At 44.7% G+C, this 25,826-nt stretch overlaps 1 protein-coding gene across 1 annotated transcript in view; it reads right to left on the bottom strand.

Moving 5' to 3' along the window:
* KCNQ5 (potassium voltage-gated channel subfamily Q member 5) overlaps positions 1–25,826 on the bottom strand; it is a 186,392-nt gene that overhangs the window by 131,825 nt on the left and 28,741 nt on the right. Inside the window, exon 3 of the mRNA XM_019538157.1 lies at positions 10,417–10,543. Within this exon, the coding sequence (XP_019393702.1) occupies positions 10,417–10,543 (127 nt within the window). The remainder of the gene's footprint in view (positions 1–10,416; positions 10,544–25,826) is intronic.

Here is a 25,826-nt window from a genome sequence, read left to right as displayed (position 1 = left end):
CCTTTTGCCTTTTTTCTTTTCAAACTTGCCTCTGTTTTACACTAGAAAAACCTGACTCCATTCGCGTGACATCTCTCTGCTTCCAGTGATTTCAAAGTATAATTACTGTGCTGCCTAATGTAACTGTTTGGGATTCTTTGCTGCTAAATCTTGGATCCTTTTCAGTTTGGCTTTTTGCCACCGCATTCCACTGAAATTTTACTGATAAAGATTTCTAGTAAACAACTGTTGGATAAATCCTATTTCCATCTGTAACAGGGTGGGCTAGCCCTTTAAGTGGGATCGAGACGAGAACAGGGAGAATCAAGTTAGGAGAAGAAGTGGTCTGTGGGTAGGAGGCAAACTGGAACCCAGATAAGCTTGATACTACCAGGTAGGGACCAGAGCAAAAGTGCTTCTCCCACTGCTTGGACAAGGGCTGCAGGTTTTGGTTTGTTGGTTCATTTGTTTGTTTGAGCAAGGGCTGTATATATTTAAAGGACTGGTGGAGGAGCTCCCACAGGGCAAAGCCAGTTTGTGAATCAGCAGGTTTACTAACCTGTTTACACAGCCTACTGTGTGTGCCTGTTTTTGAGACAACAGCCACCTCATTGACTTGCTTTACTGGGCTTTCATGGTTGATTACTTAGCTGGACCCCCTCTCTTGTATGACCTCTTTATTGTTTTCTTTCTTGGTGGTTGTACCTTCTTCTATCTTCTACTTTCCATCATGGAACACATCCTTTCCTTTTTTTTTCTCCAAACCTTATCCCCGGTTGATTTCATTATGTTGAAGATATCTTCTTTATCTTAATGAATCCACCTCTCCAATTTGTTTCTGCATCTCACTTCCTCTACCTCTGCTGCAAAACCCAGTGCCTCTGTAAAAGAAGTTGTAGGCAACCATTTATCCTATGGATCATGGGGTACATGTAAGAGTTCTAGTCAGGTGCCTGATGAATTGCCTTTTACAGAGTCCTATGGCCATCACACCAAGACCTTTAACATGTACACCTAGGCAAGAGTATGGAGGAGTGGATGCTGCCCAGAACCTACCTTTACAGCACTGATACAGAATTCAAAGGCCAGACTGAGTCCAGATGTTCCATGCCTCAATGGTTGTAGCTTCTGCCAGAGTGCAACAGATAAGAACTGCTACTGACTGCTTAACACCTTAGTAAGAGTGTGTTTCGGTCACGGAGATGTCCCTTAGCGTTTCTGTAACCAAGGAGTATCCACAAGGCAGTGGGGGCTCCTTTTGAGGAGCCTATACTTGCCTTATTCTGGAGACTGCAACACTGTGGTATTTTATAGGAGTTACCCTACCATGAGTAGCTATACCGCTTTGTCACCAGGCCCTCCAGTCAGATGCAGTTTACAGTCATACTCAGGAGCAAAGGAAGTTGTGCTTTTGCTATTCAGGGGTATTTTGGGAGAGTGCCAATTAATGGTCAGAGGGAACTTTTTATTTTTCATTTCTTTTTTATATTTTGCTAGTTCCTAGAACCTCCAATCAGGCACTGTAGAAACATGCACTTTTCCTTGTTGACTTTTAATTAGAAAAATGTAATTATTCCCCAGCTCACATTTTTCTTTTCTATAACAATAGAACACCTTAAACTTCAATGTTCAATTGCTCTTCCAAATAAAGTGTGGATATGCCCAAATTAAAGCATATCCTATTATGATCACCAATCACTGAGATCCATGACAGAGCAGTCAGGAAATAAGAACCCTTGGCTCCCTGCTGTTGTATCCTACTACAGTAGAGCATGGCAGCTTACCTCTGTAGTGCTAATGTTTCAGCCTCAAACTGACATGCCAGGTATGTGGTCTGTGTTTCCCACGTGTCACAGAATTTGATCAGCAGTGATATTCATATAAATTTAACCCCTAATCTAGCAAAAAATGAACATCTAGGTTTACTATCACAGTAATATGTCCCATTGGATGGCAACTTGGGCAGCAGTGATCACAAGATGATAGAGGTCAGGATCCTGAGGAAAGGGAGGATGGGAAGCAGCAGAGTAAGGACCCTGAACTTCAGAAAAGCAAACTTCAACTCACTCAGAGAACTCATGGGCAGGATACCTGGGAAGCCAAACTGAGGGGGAGAGAAGTCCAGGAGAGCTGGCTGTACTTCAAAGAAGTCTTACTGAGAGTGCGGGAACAAACCATCCTGATGTGCAGGAAGACTAGCAAGTGTGGCAGAAGACCAGCTTGGTTTAGCTAGGAACTCTTCAGTAAACTAAATCACAAAAAGGAAGCTTATAAGTGGAAACTTGGACAAATAACTAGGGAAGAATATAAGAGCATTGATTGGACAGACAGGGATGAAAGTGCAATTGGAGTGGCAGCTAGCAAGGGATCTGAAGGGTAACAAGAAGGGTTTCTACAAGTATGTCGGAAGCAAGACGAGGATCAGGGAAAGTGTGGGTCCCTTACTGAATGGGGGAGGCAACCTCGTGATAGATGATGCAGAAAAGACTGAAGTGCTCAATGCCTTTTACACCTCAGTCTTCACAGGCAAGGTCAGCTCCCAGACCACTACACCGGGCAGCGCAGTTTGGGGAGGAGGTGAGCTGCCCTCAGTGGTGAAAGAACAGGTTAGGGACTATTTAGAAAAGCTGGACATGTACATGTCCATGGGGCTGGACGGAATGCACCTAAGGATGCTGAGAGAATTGGCTGATGTGATTGCAGAGCCATTGGTCTTCATCTCTGAGAACTCACTGCAATCAGGAGAGGTCCTGGATGATTGGAAAAGAGCTAACTTAGTGTCCATATTCATGTGCCATCTGAGTCAGGGGGAGCATGTGCCCCCACAGTGACCAGTCAGCTCCTGGGTGTGGGGGTCCCCCCATGGCCAATCTCACCAACCAGTGGGGGTGTCCTCCCATTGCCAATCTCACCAACTGGGGGGGGTCCCCCCATGGCCAATCGCATTCATGCAGTCACCTCATCCACCGCTTCATTCCAGCCGGTGCTCACAGGGGCGGCACCTAAGCATATTGGAGCCTAAGCAGGGAACACAGCCTGACAGGGGGTGCACCCCCTACATGTCACCAATGTCCATATTTAAGAAAGGTAAGAAGGAGGATTCAGAGAACTACAAACCAGTCAGCCTCACCTCAGTCTCTGGAAAAATCATGGAGCATATCCTCAAGGAATCCATTTCTAAGCACTTGGACAAAAAAAAGTTGTTTAGGAACAGTCAGCATGGGTTCACCAGGGCAAGTAATGGCTGACCAACCTGATTACCTTCTATGATAAAGTGACTGGATCTGTGGATGTGGGGAGACTGGTGGATGTGGTGTAGCTTGATTTTAGCAAGACTTTTGATATGGTCTCCCACAACAGTCTTGCAGGCAAGCTAAGAAAGTTTGTGCTGGATTAATGGACTGTAAGGTGGATAAGAATTGGCTGGAGCATTAGGCTCAGAGAGCAGTAATCAATGGCTCAATGTGTAGTTGGCAGCTGGTATCAAGTGGAGTACCCCAGGGGTCAGTCCTGGGGCCGGTTATATTCAAGGTCTTCACCAGCAACCTGGAAGATGGCATAGCGTGCACCCTCAGCAAGTTTGAAGATGACACTAAGCTGAGGGGAGTAGTAGATATGTTGGAGGGTAGGGCTAGGATTTAGAGTGACCTAGACAAATTGGAGAAGTGGGCCAAAAGGAATCTCATGAGGTTCAATAGGGACAAGTGCAAAGTCCTGCACTCAGGATGCAACAATCCCATGCACCACTACAGCCTGGGGGCTCACTGGCTGGGCAGCAGCTCTGCAGAAAAGCACCTTGGAGTTACAGTAGACAATCAGCTGAATACAAGTTAGCAGTGTGCCCTTGTTGCCAAGAAGACTAATGGCATAGTGGGCTGCATTGGTGGGTATGTTACCAGTAGGTCAAGGGAAGTGATTATTCTCCTCTGCTCAGCACTGGTGAGGCCACATCTGGAGTACTGTGTTCAGTTTGATGAGAGGGCTGGGAGACATGACTTATGAGGAAAGACCAAGGGAAATGGGCTTTTTTAGTCTAGAGAAGGGAAGACACCAGGGGGTGGGGATTTAATAGCAGCCTTCAACTACCTGAAGGGTGGTTCCAAAGAGGATGGAGCCAGACTGTTTTCAGTGGTGACAAATGACAGAACAAGAAACAATGGTCTCAACTTGTAGCAAGGGAAGTGTAGGTTAGGTACAAAAAAAATTGCTCAAGCGGAGGGTAGTAAAGCACCGTGTAATTACACTACCAGGAGGCAAGGCCTGCCTGAGCTATCACATCATAACATATCTGATTTTGAACACAGTAGGCCCATCTACACGTGCAATTAATGTGGCTGAATAAAAGCTCTGGAGTTTTTGCTCCCAGGTGCACTGCTTGTATGTGCTCCCTGAAGCAAAAAACCACAGCGCAATTTGTTTCACAGTTTATTTGTTTGCACTGTATGGAGCCTGGTCTGAGCTGCCAGGGGACCTAGGGAGTCAGCCTGCCAGCCCGGAGCTGCTCCAGCTGGGCTCCATGTGCTGTGGGAGAGGGAGGGGGAAAGGAGAAGGGGCTGGCTGGGGCTCAGGGTGCTTCAGGAGGGGGCTAGCTGACAGATAGCCCTTGCGCTGAAACACATTGCTCCCTGGTTAGCCACAGGGAGGCACTTGAAACCAGCTCAAGGCTGGCTGCTCCTCTGTCTCCACATGTGCTCCACAGCACATGGAGATGGGGTAGCAGCCCTGGGCTAGCTACACCCCCATCTCCATGTGCCAGTCTGTGGGTGGGTGGGGCACAATGTTCCTCAACATGGGGGCTGCCTGCTAGCTTGTCCCGCACTGAAGAACCCTGTGCCCCAGCCAGCAGGGGCAGCAACTACACATACACTGCTGCACATAAAAAAGCTCCGCAACAGGGTCCCTGTTGAGCAGTTAATTAGTTTCATGCACTCTAATAGGGACGTACATGTAGATGCTGAGAAATTTACTGCACATTTAATTAGTCACCTGCACAGTAAATGTTTCGTGTAGATGCATCCAATTATATATTTTTAACTGGCTTCCTTTATGCCAGAGGCAAGGAATTTTTTTTTTTGGTGGTGCTGGGGGTCAGGGGGTAGTAATATTGTATATTGGATTAAAGCCCAGTCAAGAGGGAAGAGGGTCATCAGCACCTCAGAGATTACAACTAAATTATGATGAGCCATAAAGCTAATGTGTGTGTTTAATCTCTGGTTTTCAGTGTCCAGTAGTATTTGAATGTTTGTTCCCAGGCCTGTCTTCTGAAGGTTGTCTGCAGGTTACCCTTGAGCACAAAGATTGTGAGGTCAGAAAATAATTTTCCTACCAATGGTGTGTGCATCTTTTTGCTGAATTTGTTTATTACAGAGAGTCACTTTTGTCTCATTTTACCCACATGGTCTGCATAAGGGCATTTTGTGCACTGGATGAAGTATACCACATTCTGGGATGGACAAGTATAGGATCTGAGATTTCTGATGGGTTCATTCTTGAGGGTGTTCATTGCAGTGATCGTGGAGATGCATGGACAGGTTTTGCATATATTGTTAAGGCAGGATTGCATCTAATTTGGTGTCTGTTGTTCAGCGGGGCTTTTCATAGAATCATAGAACTAGGGTCGGAAGGGACGTTGTTGATCTTCAAGTCCGACTCCCCGCCTAGGCAGGAGAAAAAACGGGGCTCAAATGATCCCAGCTAGGTAGGCATCAAGCCTCCTCTTAAAGACCCCCAGGGTAGGAGCCAGCACTACTTCCCTTGGAAGTTGGTTCCAGATCCTAGCCACCCTAACTGTGAAGTAATTCTTACGGATGTCTAACCTAAACCTACTCTCCAACAATTGGTGGCCGTTATTCCTTGTTATGCCAGGGGGCACTAGGGGAAACAAGGTCTCTCCCAAAACCTTTTGGTCCCCCCCAGTGAGTTTACAGACAGTCACCAGGTCCCCCCTCAACCTTCGCTTGTGAAGGCTGAACAGGTTCAGGTCCTGCAGTCTCTCATTGTAGGGTCTGCCCTGTTGTCCCCGGATCATTCGGGTCCAATTTTGCATCCAATGATTAAAGTTGGTGGAGGGAGGGTGTTGAAAGGAACAGAAATGTTGGGAATATTTCTCTCAAGGCCTGATTCTGTTTGATGATCTGTCTTTTCAGAACCAGTGTGGGATGGTAAATGACAACAAGGGGTGTGTGGTCAGCTCATTTTTTCTTTTTATATTGCAGAAAGTAATGTCAGGGTGGCTCTTTCAAGGTATAGACTGTTATTTTTTTGCTGGTAATGACAGTTTTTAGTTTGGTGGGGCAGATATCACAAGAATTCTTCTCAAGAGCAGATGTGTTGATATCTGAGGGCCTCTTTATAGACTTCAGGTTTCTTGGTATGCCTGGGTTGATTGCTGGTCTTGTGGACATAAGTAAGACAGTTTGAGGTTCTCTCGGATACAGTGAGTTTTACGGTACCATCCCAGCTGTGGATTGTATTATTTAGAAAGTTGATGTTAGTGTAGGAGTATTCCAAAGAAAATTTGATAGAAAGGTAATAGTTGTTGAACCCGTGATGGAAGTCAGTAAGTAAGTCTAGGTGTTCAGTCCAGATGATGAACACACCATGTGCAATGTAAGTATACGGCAAGTTTAGTGGTTTTCTAAAAATTCTTCTTCCAAGTGGATCATGAAGAAGCTGGCATATTGGGCAGCTATATTTGTGCTCATGGCTGTATTCTTGGAAGAAGTTTGGAGGATGTGTCAGTTGTTGAAAGTAAGGCTGTGAGGGAAGATGTAGCATATTATTTGAGCGATACATTGTGCTTGCAAATCTGAGGGTAGTTTGTGTTCTTGTAACTGTTTCAGGCAGGCATCTGCACTTGTGTGCTGTGGGATGATAGTGTACAGGTTTGTGGCAGCTATAGTGCCAAGTATGGCCTTCTCAATTTTTTGCTCAGGGTAACCTACAGACCACCTTCAGAAGACAGGCCTGAGAACAAAAATTCATAATCTTACAGGACACTAAAAACCAGAGATTAAACATACAATTACTACCAGAGTGTAAGAATCTACCTGCAATCTCTGCTAATATTTCTGTACTGCACAGGTGATAATGTTTCTGATCTTGATGAAGAAGTCTGCAGTGGCCTGCAGAAACCTTGCCCCTTGATGATGAGTGACACTGGGATAAGATACTCCATACAGGCCTATTCAATCATTCTAAAATGAAGAGTATGAATCTAAAGCACTCCATTGCAGGCTTTACACAGTTTGATTGGTATAAGTTACAGGTTATGAATGACAGAGTAGGACAAACAAATAGTTAATGGAAAAGTACCAGACCTGTAGGTATGTGGCACGGTCTCTGTGCATGCCTGACATTGTACTAAATGAGGTGTATACAGGGGCAGATCCAGAAGGGGTGTGGCAACATGGAGGCACCTCCCTTTGGCTGTGCCTCAGTGAGCTCTCACCATATAGTCATGCCAGAACCCCTGCTTTTGCTCTATTTTGGATCCCACAGGGTGAGTACTGCCACCACCATTCATCCCCTTCCTTCCACTGCTGCTGAATTCAGTAGAGAGTGGGAAGGAGGTGTAGGGAGAACAGCAGCAGCATTCTTCAGGAAGACACTCCTAGGGAGAACGAGGACCAATGGTAACAAACTAACAGAGGGAAGATTTTGACTGGACAGAAGGAAGAACTTCTCCGTAAGGAAGAAGGGTAATGGAACCTGGAACATACTCTTGGAAGAGGTGGTGCAATCGCCATCCTTGGAGGTGTTTGAGAGGAGGCTGGATAAGCACCTCTTTGAGCTAGTTTGAGCTCATTACCCTCCTGCCCATGGCAGGGGACTGGACTTGATGATCTCCCAAGTCCCTTCCAGTCCACTGATTCTATGATCCATCCCCTGTGCTCCAGAGCCATGAGAAAGTGGGGGCTCTGGCCAGTTGTGCTCTGATCAGCTGGTGAACTCCGAGCTCACTGCCATCACAGAGCTCTAGCAAGAGCCCAAAGATGAGGGTGGGGAAAAGGGGGCACACCACCCTTACCCTTTTCTTGGATCCACTACTGCTTATATATAGTTGTATCACACTGGGTATAAGAAAACATTGGAGTTTGACTGAAATGTTGCTTCTGCTGGAAAACATCTTAGCTTGTGGCCATTAAGTCCTTGATAGCTCTGCCAGGGGATGGTAAAATAGCCTACTTAATACTACTGTAAATTGTAGTCGTAGAGTTTACTTATTTTGCTCTGTTCTGTATTGTACTACCCTAAGAAAGAGTTATGTTTGTACCTGGTATCCCAAACAATTCCTGTTCCTTCTCTCTTCTCTTCAGTTAGCCTTGGGGAAATGGGTTACATAGAAAGCTCTATTCTGTTTTCCCTATGAAGCCAGCTAATCAATAAACCTCTTGGGCCATAAGCAATATTCAGGAAACTTCAAAGTCTGCATAACCAGGGTTTGGAGACATAACTTCAAGTTCTATTTGAATTCCTGGAACAACAGTCCCCAAAACTTACAGGAGATACTTTATGGTTCTTAATAATGATGCCTTTATATATTTTAGGCTTTTGAGTAATGTAAAATGATAGGAACCAACCTGACTCTCTCACATGTTCCCAATCAACCTTTATCTGATACATCCATGTATCTGATGGGTATCATATTTGTAAGGGACATGCATCTTGTCTGATATTAGTATGCTCTTGCATTCTATCTTTAAAAAAACAGAAGCGATTCTTTGGGGAACAGAGCAGCTTGGGACTGCTTTCCACTAGTTCTTATTCCCTCATTAGAGTCTCCCTTCACAATTACTGGGATTTCTCAGTGAAGTTATTAATGGTCACCTCCAGTGTTACATGTTTGGTCCTATACAAATGCACAGGCAAAACTGTCTACAAAAAGATCATCATCTTATTTGACATGATAGGCAAAATGTGAGTGGAGCTAATAAATTGGAAGTGAGGATGAGAGTAGAGGTAATGAAACAGCTTTGTTATTTTACAACTTGTTTGTGCCACATCACTATAAAAAAAATGACATTACATGAACTCAAACAGCTGTCCCTGACAACTGTGGAAAAGGATCCTCGGAGTCATAGTCAACTCCAAAATGAACATGAGTCACTCGTGTGATGAGGTAATAAGTAAAGCTAACTGCACCCTTTCTTGCATAAGTAGGTGCATCACAAACAGGTCTAGGGAAGTGATACTTCTCTATGTGGCATTGGTCAGGCTGCAGTGGGAGTACTGCATCCAGTTTTGGGTCCTGCACTTCGGGAGGGATGTGGATGGCCTGGAGAGGGTTCAGAGGAAGGCCACTCATCTGGTTAAAGGCCTACAGAAAAAAACCTAAATGTGGACCGATTGGGAGACCTGAATCTCTTCAGCCTCTGCAAGAGGAGGCTGCAAGGTGATCTTGTGGCTGCCTACAAACTCAGAGGGGTGCAGCAAGAAGTGGGGGATACAATGTTTACCAGGGCACCTGTTGGGGTAACTAGAAATAATGGCCATAAATTGGAAGAGAGCAAGTTAAGATTGGACATCAGGAAAAAATTCTTTACAGTGAGGGTTGCCAAAATATGGAATAAATTTCCAAGGGAAGTGGTGCTGTCTCCTTCCTTGGAGGTGTTTAAAAGGAGATTGGACAGATACCTGGCTGGGGTCATCTGACCCCAGTACTCATTCCTGCCCAGGGCAGGTGGGGGTCAGACTTGATGATCTAATAGGTCCCTTCTAACCCTAACATCTATGAAACTATGACTTCAACTCAACCCAGTTGTCACTGGTTGGTTAATCTCTGCAGGCTTGTTTAAGATGTTATGAGGATTCTGTGGATTGTAGCATTAAGGATAAATTCCAATAGGAAAAGGAGAAGGGCAAAAGAGGATTTTGTGGGAAACTGAGCTATGAAAGTATTCAGTAACAGACTTATTGGCATAGCAAATGGCTGGGCTGGAGGACATAGAGACAGCTGTGTAGGAAATAGAACTTGTCAACCAATGAGAGTGAGAAGTCTGTCCCTCTAACTTTCAGATATGACTAAGTGTTTTTAATATCTGCAATCAAAGAAGAATTAAGAGAAGAAGGGAATAGACAAGTAACATTCAGGATCAACAAATGAACAGCTATTTGTTTATTTCAGTGAAATCTATGATCACACCTGATGTTTTCCTAATGGAAATATCAACACTTTTGTCCATCCTGATCTGAACAGAAAGTGGTCTTTTACAAAAATATGAAAAGTATACGCAGATTAGTATTTAGGAACTTCTGCAGATTTTAAAACCAGAAATTTCTTGAGCAGAGGTTATAATTCTAAAATTGGATTATACTAGAATGACTTTAAATAGAATTTGACTCTTTTGTATTTCATTTAGAAATAAAAGTGAATGTATGAGTGGGTGGAATTTTTGTATTATTTACACTGAAATGAACTATAATTGGGATACTCACCGATTACACAGAAAGGTTTCCTTGCAAATCTCAACCTTCCTTGCCATCCCCGGTATCGACAACAGCAGCCAGCAGACCAGATACGAATGATAAACTCCAAACCAAATACAACAATCATGACAAACTCCTGGAAAGAGCAAAGAAGAATATCTTTTACAGGTAACAGAAACAAATTACAAGAAAGAAATCCTGATAATGTCAAGCACTTGGGGCATTTATATACATACTTTTTTGTCCTTGGACACACCAGAAATCTGCCACTTTGGAGCAGACTCCAATTCAAACTGCTCTGTACATGAGCCGAGGTGAACTGTGCTGTGCCATGTGCAGTTATATAAGCAGCAAAATACATGTCAGCATGCAGAAAATGGTGGTGGTATGCTGTTGAACTGAAGCATTTCCAATGCATTCTAGTTCAAAAGCACACCACCAGCATTTTCTCAGCGTTAACACACATTTTGCCACAAGAGTCATAGCACTGGGCACTTGCTTGTGTAAAAATGCCCTGGAGTTTAACTGTTCTTCTCTTCCTGAACCAAACTAAACACTTTGTGAGGGATCCAAAATCACAAGATATTTGCGCAGCCACACAAACAGTCTCCAGAGTTCCCTTATTAAATGTCCTAGCCTGTTCTCTGAAACAAAGTATCTTCTAAAATCAGCTAATTAATATATAAGCCTTAAGGGCCTGAACCAACACTGTGCATGTTAGTGGTGAATCTCCTGGTGACTTCAGAGTTTCAGGGTCAGGCCAGCTACCCAGGAATATACAGCATACATCCAAATTCAAAACAGAGTTCTTATTTTGAGGCTGTATATTTTGGCAGGAATATTTTTATCTTATTCCACAGTACCAATTTGGATGTGGGGTACTCAAGAGTTCAAGAAATGCTGATTTATTTACAGAAGTTTGTTAGAAATATCCTGTAGCACTTCGAGAAAAAAAAACAAACTCATTTGGTCCACTGGTGCAACCCGTGTTGACTTTCAGATATAAGGCTGGATCTAGTTCTCATACCCATACCCTACCATACACCCCCCCCCCATCTCCCACCATTCACCCCCACACAATATAAGAGACTAAGAATTTATTTTTTAGTTATTATGCAGTCCCATCTATATACAGTATACAAACATGAATCATGATAAAAATATTTTTTGTAATAAGATTAAAACATTATAGCAGGTATTTGATGTTTAGTGTAGGATTTGGTTTTTTTCTGGTTGTATGACAATCCCCCACCTCCCAAAAGGAGTATTTCAGGGGGGCAAGAGCAGGGGTTTTCCAGTGTCAAAGGTCTGGGGTTAGCGGGGGGGGGGGGGACTTCCGATTCCATGATAATGACTGGAGGGTGGGGCACTTGTCAGGGGGCAGGGCTACCCATGTGGCCCTGCAGCCTTTACCCACTGCAGCAGTCTGGGAGTTGGAGCTGCTGCCTGTGACCTGACACCACCTGCAAAAGCATCTGCCCTATTGGACCCGAGACCCCATGGCTGTGCCCCTGCCAGACCTGGATGGGGACTGCATGGCCGCAAAGGCTGTGGTAATACTTATACAATTTAGAGTTTGCTTTTGGTTTGGGTTTTTTTTTTTGGTTATAGAAAAATCAGGGCTGTCCCTGATCCCTTCTCTCACCAGGAAGTGGGGCGCTGAGCAGCACTGATATTCCTGTGCTCTGTCCCTCACTTCCAACCCACTACCCTCTCCGAGTGCCTCTCACTCCTGACCTGCAGCCCCTGCCTGCTCCCATTAGCTCCCTCCCAGCCACAGTTCTGTCCCAGCACCAGGACATAAGTCCAGTTGCTGCTGTTCCACCCACTGCTTTGTGGCTCTGAGCAGTGCCATCTTTTGCTCCACGCACCTTTGTCCAGGCCCCAGTGATCTCCATGCCATTTCTGTGAAGCCCTTGACTGAGGCTCAGGGACTGGGCTGGGCAAGCCCCTTCTCTTCCAGGCTGGCCTCCTCCTGAACAGGCTTCTTTAGGGGGAAGGGGGCACTCTAAACCCAGATTTAGCAGCTTCTGCTACCCAGAGTGCTCCTCCCCCTTTCCCTCATCGCACTCCCTCTCTTTCACACACGCACCCTGCTGCTACCTCCACCGTCCGCCTTCTCCCAGCTCATCACATACCCAAGTGGTTCCTGGGACCAGAAGCACCCCCAGGGTGGGGCTGTATGTCCCAGCACTGGTATAGGCAAGGGGCAGGGCTGCAGTGTACATTCCACCTGCATCCTACAAGCCACATAGCATACATCCCCCTGGCAGCACCAGCAGCCATCCTGGTGCTCAGGGCCTGCTACTGAGTAGCAGAGCCTCTCAGCAGCACAGCATGGCCCCAGCCTCCTGGGACATGGCATTGCCTACACCACATGGTGCTGCACTGGCTCGGCCTGCTAGCACAAGCTCTCGGACAGAACCGGGCCACTCCTGCAGTCACGCAGGATCTTGGCACTGCACACAGGGGGTGCACACTCTTGGGCCTGGCTGGGTCCCCCTGGAGTGACAGCAGGAGCATCTTGGTTCTGTCTGAGGGCATGTGCTAATGGGCCAGGCCGGCACAACACCATGTTGCACAGGCAGCACCAGGTCCCAGGTGTCTGGGTCCAAGCCGTGCTGCCTGGGGGCTCTACCAGTCAGTAGTGGGCTCTAAGTGCCAGGACAGCTGCTGCTGCTGTTGGGGACATGGGGGGCTGTGCACCGCATGAGGTGAAAGGCAGGGGACCCACCCCCCCAGAGCAGCCCCCCTACCCCTAAGTAGTCTTTGTTTACCTGAGACAGTGTCTGGATCTGGGTCACTGCTGCACCTTTGTCCTGTTTCTATTTACCCCAGCATGCTAAGCCAGCATTCTGGGGCAGCAGGGCAGCCACAGAGACATTCTGGCTGTATGCCAGAGAGACTCTCTGGAGGACTCAGCCTCCAGTTGCCTCAGGGCATGCTCCAGGAATGTGCCCTGCACCACTTTTTTCAGTGGGAGGGGTCTTTTTTTAATTCTGATATCAGGATTTGAAAGAAATAGGCAGTGCGGGAAACATTTTTTCATTCCCTGCATGCTTCTTGCAGCATCTCAAACTGCTTTGAGACACCGCAACAGGCATGTGCTCACTCATCTGGATGCACCCATGGTGGCTGGGGAGGATTGAGGGGCAGACAGGGTCCATGGGGGAGCTCAGGAGAATGGGAATCTCTCTCTGTCAGACCAGGGGTTGTCCATCTAGGGGAGGGTCTGAGATGCCAGGGGCTAAAAATAGCCCAGTGCCAGGGGGTGGGTAGGAAAAGTGCAGACCCAGGGCTGGGCTGGGAACTGTACAGAAATTTAGTTAGAGTGGGTCAGGAAAGACCAATGTAAGTTAGACTACTTCGGAGGTACAGTTAACTTAGATCAGACCAGGCATTTTTAGACCAATCTAAACTTCCTGTATCCTGTACAATTTATAAATTAGATCCCTAGTTAGGTCAATCCAAGTATAAGGTCCACACCTGGGTAAACCAAGTTAGATTGGATGGCTATTTTTAATGTGATCTAACCTCTCTGAATGTTTGTACCTAGTCTAAATGACCAGAACTGGCTTATTGCCCAAAATAATTATTCTATTTGTATAATAGTAAATTATGGGAACATTTTCTATGTGCAGTGGTATGTGTAACACTCAGGCAAATCTGGCCTTATTGGTCATCAAGTTTAAATTGTCTTCAAAACTACTCATTTTTATATGCCAAGTTATTTATAGCAGGTATAGTAGGAAAATTGTGCTGTCAGTAACACCATTGAAGCCAATAGAGTTGCAGCAGAATTTGCCTCACTTCCTCTTAAAATAGTCTGAATGTAAAGAATGTGGTGTGAAATTATATGTATAATACAGGTATGGTAAATCTTCATTTAGATTTACTTCCAAAGTATAACCGTTATGGTATTTAGCTTTGAAACGATTAAATAAGTTTGTGAGTTAACCAACAAGCAGAGAAGAGTGCTTAAAGGAGCTTATTAAGCAGTTTGTCAAAAAATAGAGAATGAAAGTTATGTTTTATTTGGCCAGTGAAAACATTTTTCTGTCCAGGATAATGCTTTTCCTTGTCAGCCAGTTAATTTGTTATTCTTTGTAGAATGAAGACTAGCATGGAATCAGTAAGAGAGTATTACAAATAAATGAAACAGAGGAATATTTGCAAGAAAAGGATTGACCCGTCTTTGATATTTTTCCAATCAATCATCCATACTTTTCATGTTGCAAGAGGCCAATGCTCCTGAAACAAGTCAGCTGCAGACAGCACTGTTCCCAACTCAAGCATTCATTTACATGAAGTAATGGCACAATTATTTTTGTGATTTGCCATAGTGCCCAATTAACTGGTAAATAATGGCCTTACATTACTATACTGCTTATGTTTGTGCTACATATGGCATTAAGTTTGCCTATTCATGCATACAGCAATTTCAAAACACTAAATTTCCTTTCTTACATGAGCTGGCTTGATTTAATGTCATTACATTTATCACGCTGGTAGATTACACCCTCAAGGGTCTTCCTTTTCAGTTTTGTATAGCTTTATATTGATTTCATAAATCACAAATAAATCTAAACTGAAATTCCCTTGTCCAAAACACAGCAGGGGAAAAGGTCTACCACTGATTTATTTTAAAGAAAACCAAGGGGACCATTAACTTGATAGGTTTTGTTTGTTTGTTTGGGTTTTTTTTTTTTTTTTTTTTTTTTTAATTACACCAGTTCAAGAAGTACTACAGCTAATTATATGAACAGAATTACTGCATAGTACTCTAGTGTTCCTTATTAATTCTGGAAAGGATTATGTGTAGCATTGTAAAAATCTATTTAGTAGTAATAATTCTCAAATCTAGCCCATTCCCTTGTAGACATTTATTACTGGCCAAGAACCCCCCCACCCCCATACAATAGGAAAAGAGAAGAAAATAGTATTTCAGTAATTTACCTGTCACTATTATAGTGTACACTGTTACATCTGGTTTACATATGGACAGATGAAGTGTCTAACTTTGTGTGTTCATGGTTGGGATCCGGGGCATGCTATCCTTGTTTCTCTTGAAAAGATTGCTTATTTTCATATGGGAATCATGGGGCCAGAGTTGAACTGGCAGAGCTCTAAATATATTCCCGATTCTGAATAAAGTATCCATTCAGTAGATATTCTATTCATGCTTAGACTGAATTTAGGTTGCAGAATTAATGGGCATGGACAATATACTTTGTATGTAGTTGCTATGGGAAGCCCTTCTTGTGTACCATACATGCTGAAATGATCATAGATATCTGTTCATCTGATGTGGCAAGAACTCTGTATGGAATCTGATTCAACCACGAAGAGGTATGCCCTCCCTAAAATTCCAAACTCTACAAAAGTTTTGAAGCCAGCTTAGAGAAGAATTAAAAGTATTCATAAATATGATACATTAGTACTATTTTACAGTGTTAATCATTTGGATCAAATGACTACCATAAACAGCCAGAAAGAAGTGAAATGTGCTAATTATTTTCATATCTTTTTAATGGTGCCTAATAGTGTTGTTAGAGTTTAGATTTCAATATTTGCATTATCATTAAGAATGAAAAATATTCGATGGTCCTAATTATAGTATGTCAGAAAAAGTCATTGTGTATTGAAATCTGATATCCGATTCCAGGTCTCTCTCCTCCGGTACAAAATGTCTCGTGACAAGAGACACAAGCACTTATGCACACACATATACACATGCCTTGAAGAGAAAACTTGAGGCAGATTTAAGTCAAGGGAGTGAAAGACACAAATGTTTTGCAAAAATGTTTTTGCCAAAAGTATGAGTTCGTTTGGGCAGAAATAAATCATAGAAAATTAGCGTTGGAAGTGATTTTAGGAGGTCACCTAGTCCAATCCCCTGCTCAAATCAGGACCAGCCCCAGCTAGATAACTTCAGCCAAGGCTTTGTCTAGCAGGGTCTTAAAAACCTCTAAGGATGGAGATTCCACTACCTCTCTAGGTAACCTGTTCCAGTGCTTTACTTCTAGTGAGGAAGTTTTTCTTAATATCTAACTTAAACTTCCCCTGTTGCAACTTGAGACCTTTACTCCTTGTTCTGTCATATGCCACTAATGAGAACAGTTGAGCTCCAGGCTCTTTGGAACCCCCTCTTCCGGTAGTTAAAGGCTGCTATTAAGTGTCCCCTTAGTCTTCTCTTTTCAAAACTAAATAAGCCCAGTTCCCCCAGCCACTCCTCAGAATTTATGTGCCCCAGTCATCTAACCATTATTGTTGCCCCTGGATGGACTCTCCAATTTGTCCACATCCTCTTTGTAGTGGGGGGCCCAAAATTGGACACAGTTCTTCAGATGTGACCTCACCAGTGTGAATATAGGGGAAGAATCACTTCCTCAATCTGCTGGCAATGTTCCAACTAATGCACCACAGTATGCAATTAGTCTCTCACAACAAGGGCACACTGTTGGCTCATATTCAGCTTACTATAACCCCCAGATAAATTTTCTGCAGTGCTACTGCTTATCCATTTGGTCTCTAGCCTATACTGGGATTGTTTAATCTTAAGTACAGGACTTTGCGCTTATTGAACCTCACTAGGTTTCTTTTGGTTCCATTCTCCAGCGTGTTGAGGTCTCTCTGAATCCTACCCCTGCTCTCCAGTGTATCTCCTACTTCCTGCAACTTGCTGTCATCTGCAAGCTTGTTGCGGGAGCACTGTATCCCATCTTCAAGGTGGTTGATGAAGATATCGAACAACATTGACCACAGGACTGACTCCTAGGGCACTCCATTTGATACCATTTGTCAACTAGACGTTGAGCCACTGATTACTACCCTCTGAGCCCAATGCTCCAGCCAGTTTTCTATCCACTTTACACTTCATTCATCCAACCCATACTTTCTGAGCTTGCTTGCAAGAAAGTTATGGGAACCATTATCAAAAGTCTTCAAAAGGTTGAGATATAAGCACATCCACTGCTCTCACCACTTCCACAGAGCTAGCCATCTCCTCATAGAAGGCAAATTGGGTTGGTCAGGCATGACTTGCCCTTCCTGAATCCACACTGACTATTCCCAATCACCTTTTTCTCCTCCAAGTACTTAGAAATTGATAGCATTCTCATGGATGGGCATAACTGCTCAGTAAGGATAGGCAGGGGAGAAGAGGAATAGGAGTTGAGCTTTCTGTAAATGTGCTTAAGTGAGCTGTATGATTGCTGAGAACACCAGTATGAAACAACAGATCAGGCCAGTAAATGGATGCTTCTGTCCCCTGCAGAGAGGACAGGCTCTCAGACCCTGGTACCATTTTCAACCCCCTCTCTTTGGACTCATGGACTCTCTAGTCCGACTCCCACCCCTTCTTTGGGCTCAAGGACCCTGTGGGCTAGCTTGTAGCCCCTCTCAGACTTGTGGACCTTCTAGTGTGGCTCGCACCACTTCTTTGGACCCACGGACCCTCTAGTCTGGCTTTCTACCTATCCCTGGCTCCTGTATCTCCTAGTTCCATATGCAGACACACTCTCCATGTTTAGACTTTCAGTCTTCTCTCTCAGCTCTGCTTTGTGCTTCTGGATTCTCTGATCATGCTCCCAGCCACTTTCTGGGTCTTGGGCTCACAGATCTCCTGATCCTATTCCCAGCCAGTCTCTGGGTTCATGGATCTTCTGATCCCCATCCTCCTGCAGTTTATGGTGGGCTCCACTCTCAACCACTCTTGGATTACCGGTACTCTAAGAAGGCCTTGAGCTTGTGCTTGTAGGACTCAAGGCTAAACCACTGGTGCAACTCAATAACAAGCACTGGCATCTTCTGCAAGGCACTCAAACCTTCTCTGGGCTATAACATAAAAACCAAGGCCACCTGCCCATATAACAAACCCGTCTCTGCCCCAAGTACCTTCCCTTGTTCATGGGCCTGAAGAGTTGCTTGCTCAGTTCTATAGTCAGTCACCCTGCTGCTAGGAGCTCCTCACTTCATGGCTCTTGGGGCTGGACTGTTTGGCTGGCTCAGACCCAGTGCTTATACATCTCCAGCCTGGCCTGCTACTGGTCAGGCATGTCCCTAATTAACCCCCTTTGCCACCTGCAAGCTGCCTCTCCAGCTGCTTGCTCCCACAAAGGAATAGGCACACCTCAGTGCCCTGTTACACCAACCAACACCACCTGTTGCTTCCACTTGGTGGCAGTGGTCTTGATCCTCTCAACCTTGGGGATGCCTGGCCTGGGATGCCATCAATAGAACATGCTCCTCCTCCTATATTGCTAGGGCTCCATATCTGTTCTTTAGGCAAACCATTGCAGGTGGAGATGAAGATTTCTGTTTGCTGCCAGAGGTCACAAACTTCCAGCTTCCACCTTCATGGAAGAACATGTCCTCCATCTTCTTTAGTGCTGCCTCTGGCAGGCCTTCCTCCGCAGTCCCAGAGGTCTCCTCCAGCATTGAACTGATGATGTCCTCATGGCAGAGGATGCTTTGGAGCCTTGCCACCTTCTTCTGTAGCTCTCTTGCTTTCCCCCTGAAGAACACCACCAGGAGTCATACACACATTGCAGATACTCTTCTACCTGGCTGTAACTGGAAGAAAGCTGTGGTCTCCATAGCACCAAACCAGGACCTGAGTGAAAGCCTTGATGGGTGGCCCTGCCTGGACAGAGGAAGAGCTGACAGTGGTACTGCCTGGTGGAGGAAGAGCTGTTCTCCCTAGCACCTCCTTTGCAAGTTTCCTAGCAAACTCATTCTCACTCAAGACTCTAGTTAAGCAAGGGGCTTAAGTATTGGTTTAACTCCTGAGTTCTACCTACTTACGCTAAATATATGTAGGTTAGGTACTCTTCGTTAAAGAAAGAGCTTACCTTAAAGGCTCCCCTCCAAAGAATGCGGTGGCAAACTGACTTCTGAACCGCTTGCAAACTGCTTCCTTAGCTGCCCCTGTTCACACACTGTCTGGTCCCTCAGGAAGTCTCTTTTTATACCCTGCTTGGCCCGACTCCACCCCCTTGTTACAGCTTTTGTCAAACACAGGCAGCAATCAACCAGCAATGACTCAGCTAACAGCACTCCCAGCTCCTCAGAGTACATGCCCAAAACACACAGCCCACCAAAAAAACCCCAAACCACTCAGCAGACCAAACACAAAAGGCAAGCCTTATTCACTTCGTTTCAAAGAGCAGGATCTGGTGCCTGATTCCATTTCCTGTTCTTGCTTCTAGTGCAATTTACAAGCAGTTCACTGTTTGTTGTCCCTGTTTGCCTGAATTAAGAAATTTCTTAGTTCATTTGTCAGGAGAGACATCACTAATTCTAAGACTATTACCCATTCATGTTTATGGAAGTGTTCAGAGTCTCTCCTAAACCAGTAGAAGCTACCATAAATTAAATATATTTTAGCTTAACAACTGCAGCTAGAAAAAGCCACCCCATGTACGCTACACAGTTTGCAGGATCAGGTCCTTAATGTACACCGATGAAGCTAAATGACTGGAAGAGTCACAATTTCTTTATGCAGATATCTTTAAATGGGGATTTAAAGGAGTGTTCCCCCCCCCCCCCATTCATCTTTTAAAATATATAAAAGGAAGTTTTTAGGTTGTAAACCACAATACAGTAAACTCTCTGGTAACCGGCACCTTAACAGAGCATGCCGGCTTGTAACTGGCATGCTGGCTTGTAAGGAAAAGTGAAACTGGAAGTGCCCACCATGGCACTTCCAGTTTTTCCAAGCCCCTATGGCCTGGGGCAAAGCGTCCTGCTCTGCTGAGCCCCAATGGCCCGGGGGCATACAGGCTGTGCGGGGTTGTGTGGGGCCTGCCTCCCCATCCCGCAGGGCCTGTGGGAGGGGTGGTGATGCAGCAGGAGGGGCAGAGGGACGTAGCAGGAGAAGCGGCAGCTGGAGCTGCTCAATTAACCAGCATATTTTGTTATCCGGCATCCCCCATTCCCAGAGGATGCCGAATAACAGAGCTATTACTATAGAATGAATCGGAAATTCTGTCTTAAAACATAATTTCAAAGTTATAAATGAAAATATGTGCTTGCAACAGATATAATTGCAGTTTGTGAGCCTATATCAATGTGCTAGAGACTTCTAAATGCAACATGAACTCTAATAGTAAGGGTACTAAGGGTGAAATTAAACATTACACTTAGACCATATTAAAATCTGTGGAATGGTATACAGTATTGAAGTTAAAACATGCTGTGAGAAGTTGTATGTTAAGGGTAATCCTGTTTCTTGTTTGTATAGCTCTGACTTGCCACTAGATGGCTGGTGAGCAGGGGCATGGCTAGGAGCCAAAAAACATGGGCTCAGAGGCAGTGGGAGCTAGGAGTGGTGCATCCTGGGATGTTGGACTGGAAGTTACTCATTTTATCTCTGTGGAGCAGACTGAAGTTACCCAACATGAGGCAGTGTGACAGAGGCAAAATCCCAGGCCTGGTCCCAGTACTGGCCTCCTACCTATCTATGGGCAAACCACCTGCCACATCTCATTAACTAAGTTCATAGATGGTACTAGGTGCCCTTTGAGCACCCTGTGATGTCAAGGGCAGGTCTTATATGATTCCAACCTTCCCTTATGTCCCATGCCTTGCAGATAACATATAGTTTGTTACAACTCCAGCTTGAGGCTGGGCCAAACTCAGTTCATTATTAGGCCTCTTGTACACTGCCCTGTCCTGGGCCACACTCACTCTGCCCCCCCTCTCACTGGGGCTTGTGACACTCCGCCCGCTCTCACCAGGCCTCTTTCACACTGTCCTGTTCTGGGCCACATACACCATGCCCTGCTCCCTTTGAGTTACCACATAGGCCATCAGTCTTATCTCTTCACTCCTCAAGGGTCATGGGAGAGACCCAGAGACTCATCTAAGCAGTGACCAGTCAATTCACCAAACTCTGGGCTGACTCTGCCCCTAGCCCCTCACCAGGCCACTTCATCCCTTTCATGGGTCAACACTCTACTCCTATGCTGGTGCCCCTGTAGGCTGAGGTGCCTCTCACTAGGCATGCCTGGCCTCAACTCCACCCTCTCACTAGTGTCTGGTGTCTTACACCCCCCTGGGCTCAGGTGCTTCTCTCTAAGCATGTTTGGCCCCCACTCCCAGGTCTTATGCCCCTATGGACTCAAGTGCCTCTCAGCAGGTGTGCCTGGCCCCGCTGCTCCCACAATGACCCACTGGATGGTGGGGGTTGGGGTTAAAGTGCCCCTACCCACCTTTCACTGGGGGGGGCATAACTGGCCTGGCATTTCTTGGGGATTCCCTCACCACAAGGAGTCCCACCAGGGCACCCTTTCCTGGCAAGGTACAGTTTCCAATGATACACAGGACCAGGAGTCTCCTGCCATCCCCATAGCTCCTGCTCTTACCTCCAAGATGTTCCAAGCCACAGCTCAGCCACATGTTACCTCCTCAACTGCTAGCAGCAAACTACTACTCCAGCCCTGAGAGCAAGGATTTAAAATGGCTGCTTCATCAAGGCTGGCCTGCACCTGCTGGCTGCCTGCTCCCAGCCCTTAAAGTGACAGACACCCAGAAGGTGCTCTGTCACAGGTAGGTAGCAAGGCCCAGAGTTAACCCTTGCCTGAAGTGGCATAACTTTGAGATGCTCAGAGGGTACTTAGCATGAATTAACAAGCTTTAACATGTGGACACTCATATTTTAAGTGCCATTAGTATGCTGTGTTATGTGTACCTTCACCCTTACTTTGCATTTTCTAAGTTGCTGTTGTTTAAATGTGACTTTTAGGGCTTGCCTCCATGCTGGGTCCAGGAACACTGCTGTAAAGTACCTCTCATCAACTCTTATTCCATATGTGCCAACTCTCAGAAACAAAGCAATTCGATTTCCTTCAAGGGTCTTGGGTGCTACAGTGCTGGTCTTCAGCTTGCTGTCTCAGGTGTGCTTACTGGCACAAGCTCACATTTGTACTGATGTGTCTACAAGGTCTCATTTTTAGGACTTGGCACACACAGAGTGAGAGGGAATTAGCGAGTAATGCTTTGGCTTCGTGCTCCCAGGCTTAGTATTGAGGGGATGCATATAATCCCTTTGAGCCCAGTACGCAGTCCTTATCTCAAGCTGCTATCAATTTTAATGGGAGATTTTGCATGTGTGAAAATGACAGAATTAGGCTGTTTTTGATACATTACTGAAAGGGTTTTTCTCATTATTGCTGACTTGCTTATCCATAATTCACCTGATTAAGATTTTAATTATGAGACAAAAAAATATTAAATGACCTAAGGTTGCTGGGTTATACTCTGTAGAAAACACATGACATCTAGACCTTTTATTTTACATGGAAACAGGCAAAGCTTGATTCTTCAATAAATTTCTACTAACTAGAGCTGGTTGGGATTTTTCTGAAACCTGTATTTTTTCAGAAAATGTTACTTTGTCACAACAGAAACTTACCACAAGATTATTCATACATGTTTTAATTGGAAATGGTGCTTAGGTCTAGGGTGGAATATCTTGTTAAAAATCAGAAAGAAAGTGAAAAGTCATGTCTTGCCCATGGCTGCAGATACAGGTCCTTGTTCTGCCTGATTCAGACTAGGAACTTGAATCTTACCCTCTACTACCTCAGTGAGGGTATGTCTAAATGAGATGCAATGGCACAGTAGCAAGAAGCTATTGCACTGTATCTCGTTGCTACAGTGCTGTAGCTTTGCCAGGTACCAACCATGATGGTGACACTACTGTGCAGTAGCATCTAAAAATAATCATGTAGCAATGGGACTATCCAGTAAAGTCAGTTACTGTGCAATCATTTAGTACTTGATTAAGCAAGTCCACTGCACATGTAGGTGTGCCATGAATGTTTGAGTTGCTAGTTTCTTGGTTGTTCTGGTGTAACACAATCTCTGTCTCTTTTCTTTCTTTTTCATTTAAAGCTTTGAAAGAGATCTTCCCAATGTGGAACAGGAAATTCCCCAGGAAACCATTTCCTACCTAGCTCTACTGAGTAATAAGTACAAAAATCTGGATTTCAAATCCATAATTCATTGGGTGGAAAAGGAAGTCAGTTATAGTAGTATTAAACTTCTTTTACTAACATCACCTAATTTAAAAATAAATTGTAAAAGTACCAATTGTATGTATTATTATGATGCCTACATTACAACAACATCTTATGTTTTTTATGATTATGTGTGTGGTATAAATCAATACAGTCATGTGTATCAGAATGGTAAACTCCCTATTGTTAGTTTATCTTGCTTCCATTTAGGCTAGGTACAGACGTTTGAAAAGCCTGGGGTGGAACTGATTTAATCTACAGAGTTTTTTGTAAGCGACATAGATTAGATTGGGAGTGAACAGAACACACGTTCGGTATTTGATTGGGGGGAGGGGTCATGCAGGCTGTTTTCACATCTAGGCCAGAAGGTTGGGAGTGCTCCTGTATGACTCCCACTGCGTCCCATGGGCTCCACAGCTGCTGGAGAATGTTGAGCACAGCCGAGCAGCCAGGCCACCGCGGACTGCCTGCCTAGTAGGGGAAAGCATGCCCCCAGCCCTGCTACTGTGGACCTTCCTCCACACCTAGCTTTAAGAGAAGGCAGAAGAGCCCCAGAGTGGGTCACAATGGCATACCTGGCTGCCTGGTGGTGGCAGTGGGAGTGGAGGATGCTCTTCAGAAGGAAGGACCAGGCCCCTCAGAGCTTCAGTGAACAGCTGGCAGCAGCACGAAGTGCTCAGAAGCCCTGCACCATGCAGTGGGGAAAGGGGTGCTCTGCAGAAGGAAGGATAGGGCCCCTCAGTGCTCTGGTGAATGGTGGGTGGCAACAGCAAGTGCCTGGCACAATTATAGGAATCATGATTGAAAGAATCATGCTGAGTGCCTGCTGCTGCTGTCTGCCATTCACTGGAGCTGTGATGGGCCCAATCCTTTCTTCTGCAGGGTGCCCCCTCCCTGCCTAGGGACATGGTATAAAGATACAAAAATACTGAACTGATACTCCCTCCTCCTCCCCACCGCCCAGCCTGCTTATATATTTAGTATATATTTTTAATTTAGTTTATATTTTTGCATTCAAAATTCCCATTAACATCAGTGAAAGCTATGCATTATGTAAGGGCAACCAAACCAAATCACTTGTGCTTAATAGATTTGACCCCACCAACAGAAGCAATATAGCAGGCAGTGTGTTCATGTTCTGCAACTGCTGCACCAATGGAAAGAACTAGAATTATTAAAATGGGAAAAATGGAAAGTATAGGGGCAAACAGATCACATACTACATTAACAAAAGGTTTTTTAGAACTCTAATGCACCAGGCTTCTAATTAATTAAATCAAGCAGCCTCTGCAAAATCCAGCTATATTAAGAACTTTTTATTGTTTTTTGCCTATCCAATTAGGATTCAAATTATGGTTTGCTGTTGAAATTGTCTAAATTAGCATGCTTCTGTGCAGCTTTCAATGATAAGTCTTTTTCCTTAGTACAACACAAAAATATTTAAAACCTGTTGTTATCATAATTTTCCTGTTAATTAACATGGTTGTTCATTAAAACCCTGAATAGCTTTTGGGTAATTTGCTACATGGCTCTTATGATAGTCAGGTTTCTTTGTTCTAGACCATTACATTACAAATCAGGTAGCACTTTAGTTTTAAAAAAATGCTAATTTCATAAATTTGGAGTTATTTCTCCTAATGGGAGGAGAGTCTTGATTAGATAGTTAGGTATGAGTACAACTTTGCTGTTTTATGCCAGAAAGCAGCTTTTCTGTTATTTTACTGACATTTCTTGGACTTAGAATGAAGTTGCATAGCAGTATAGTAGAGAGCTCTAAACCAGTGGTCTCCAAAGTGGGGTACGCGCACCCCAGGGGGTGCACAGGACGATCCATTGGGGTGTGGGAAGAAAATATTAGAATTTCTATTTATATAGATAGGGGTGCATGATCAAAAAAGTTTGGAGACCACTGCTCTAAACTAAGTTGTTCCAAGGGCTGCAGGACACTACCTGACTAAAGCTCACCACTGGACTGCAGCCTATATATAAAAAAACAGTATTTGCCTAAGTTCAGAAATGGACTACAATGTATTAAAATAGTCCTTTGAAATAAGCTTGAAGAAAAATTACAAGGCTAAGTACAGATAGTCAAAAAGCCCAATGCTGAATTGATTTAGTCTTTGCAGGTTAGTTTAAACTGCAGAGATTCAATTGAGAAACAACTGGATAGACATTTACTTTTGATTCAGGAAATACAGCCACATCCCTGCAGTAGCTCAGGCCAGAGGCTGTGGGGTGCTAGAGCACAGCTCTCTGGCACATAGCCAGTATAAATTCCCATTTGCAGTCCAGAATTACAGCAGCAGGACTCTGCAGGGTTGCTCATCACTTCCTCTTCCTGCTTCCAAGTGCCTCTGGGATTTGTAGCCCAGTCAGAGCCAGCAGTAACTTTCAGTA

This window comes from Crocodylus porosus, unplaced genomic scaffold (genome assembly GCF_001723895.1).
Source record: "Crocodylus porosus isolate Cpor-Errol unplaced genomic scaffold, CroPor_comp1, whole genome shotgun sequence".
NCBI classification, from domain to species: Eukaryota; Metazoa; Chordata; order Crocodylia; family Crocodylidae; genus Crocodylus; species Crocodylus porosus.
Note: the sequence above shows the minus strand (reverse complement) of the source record. Positions and strands in the feature narration are given on the sequence as shown.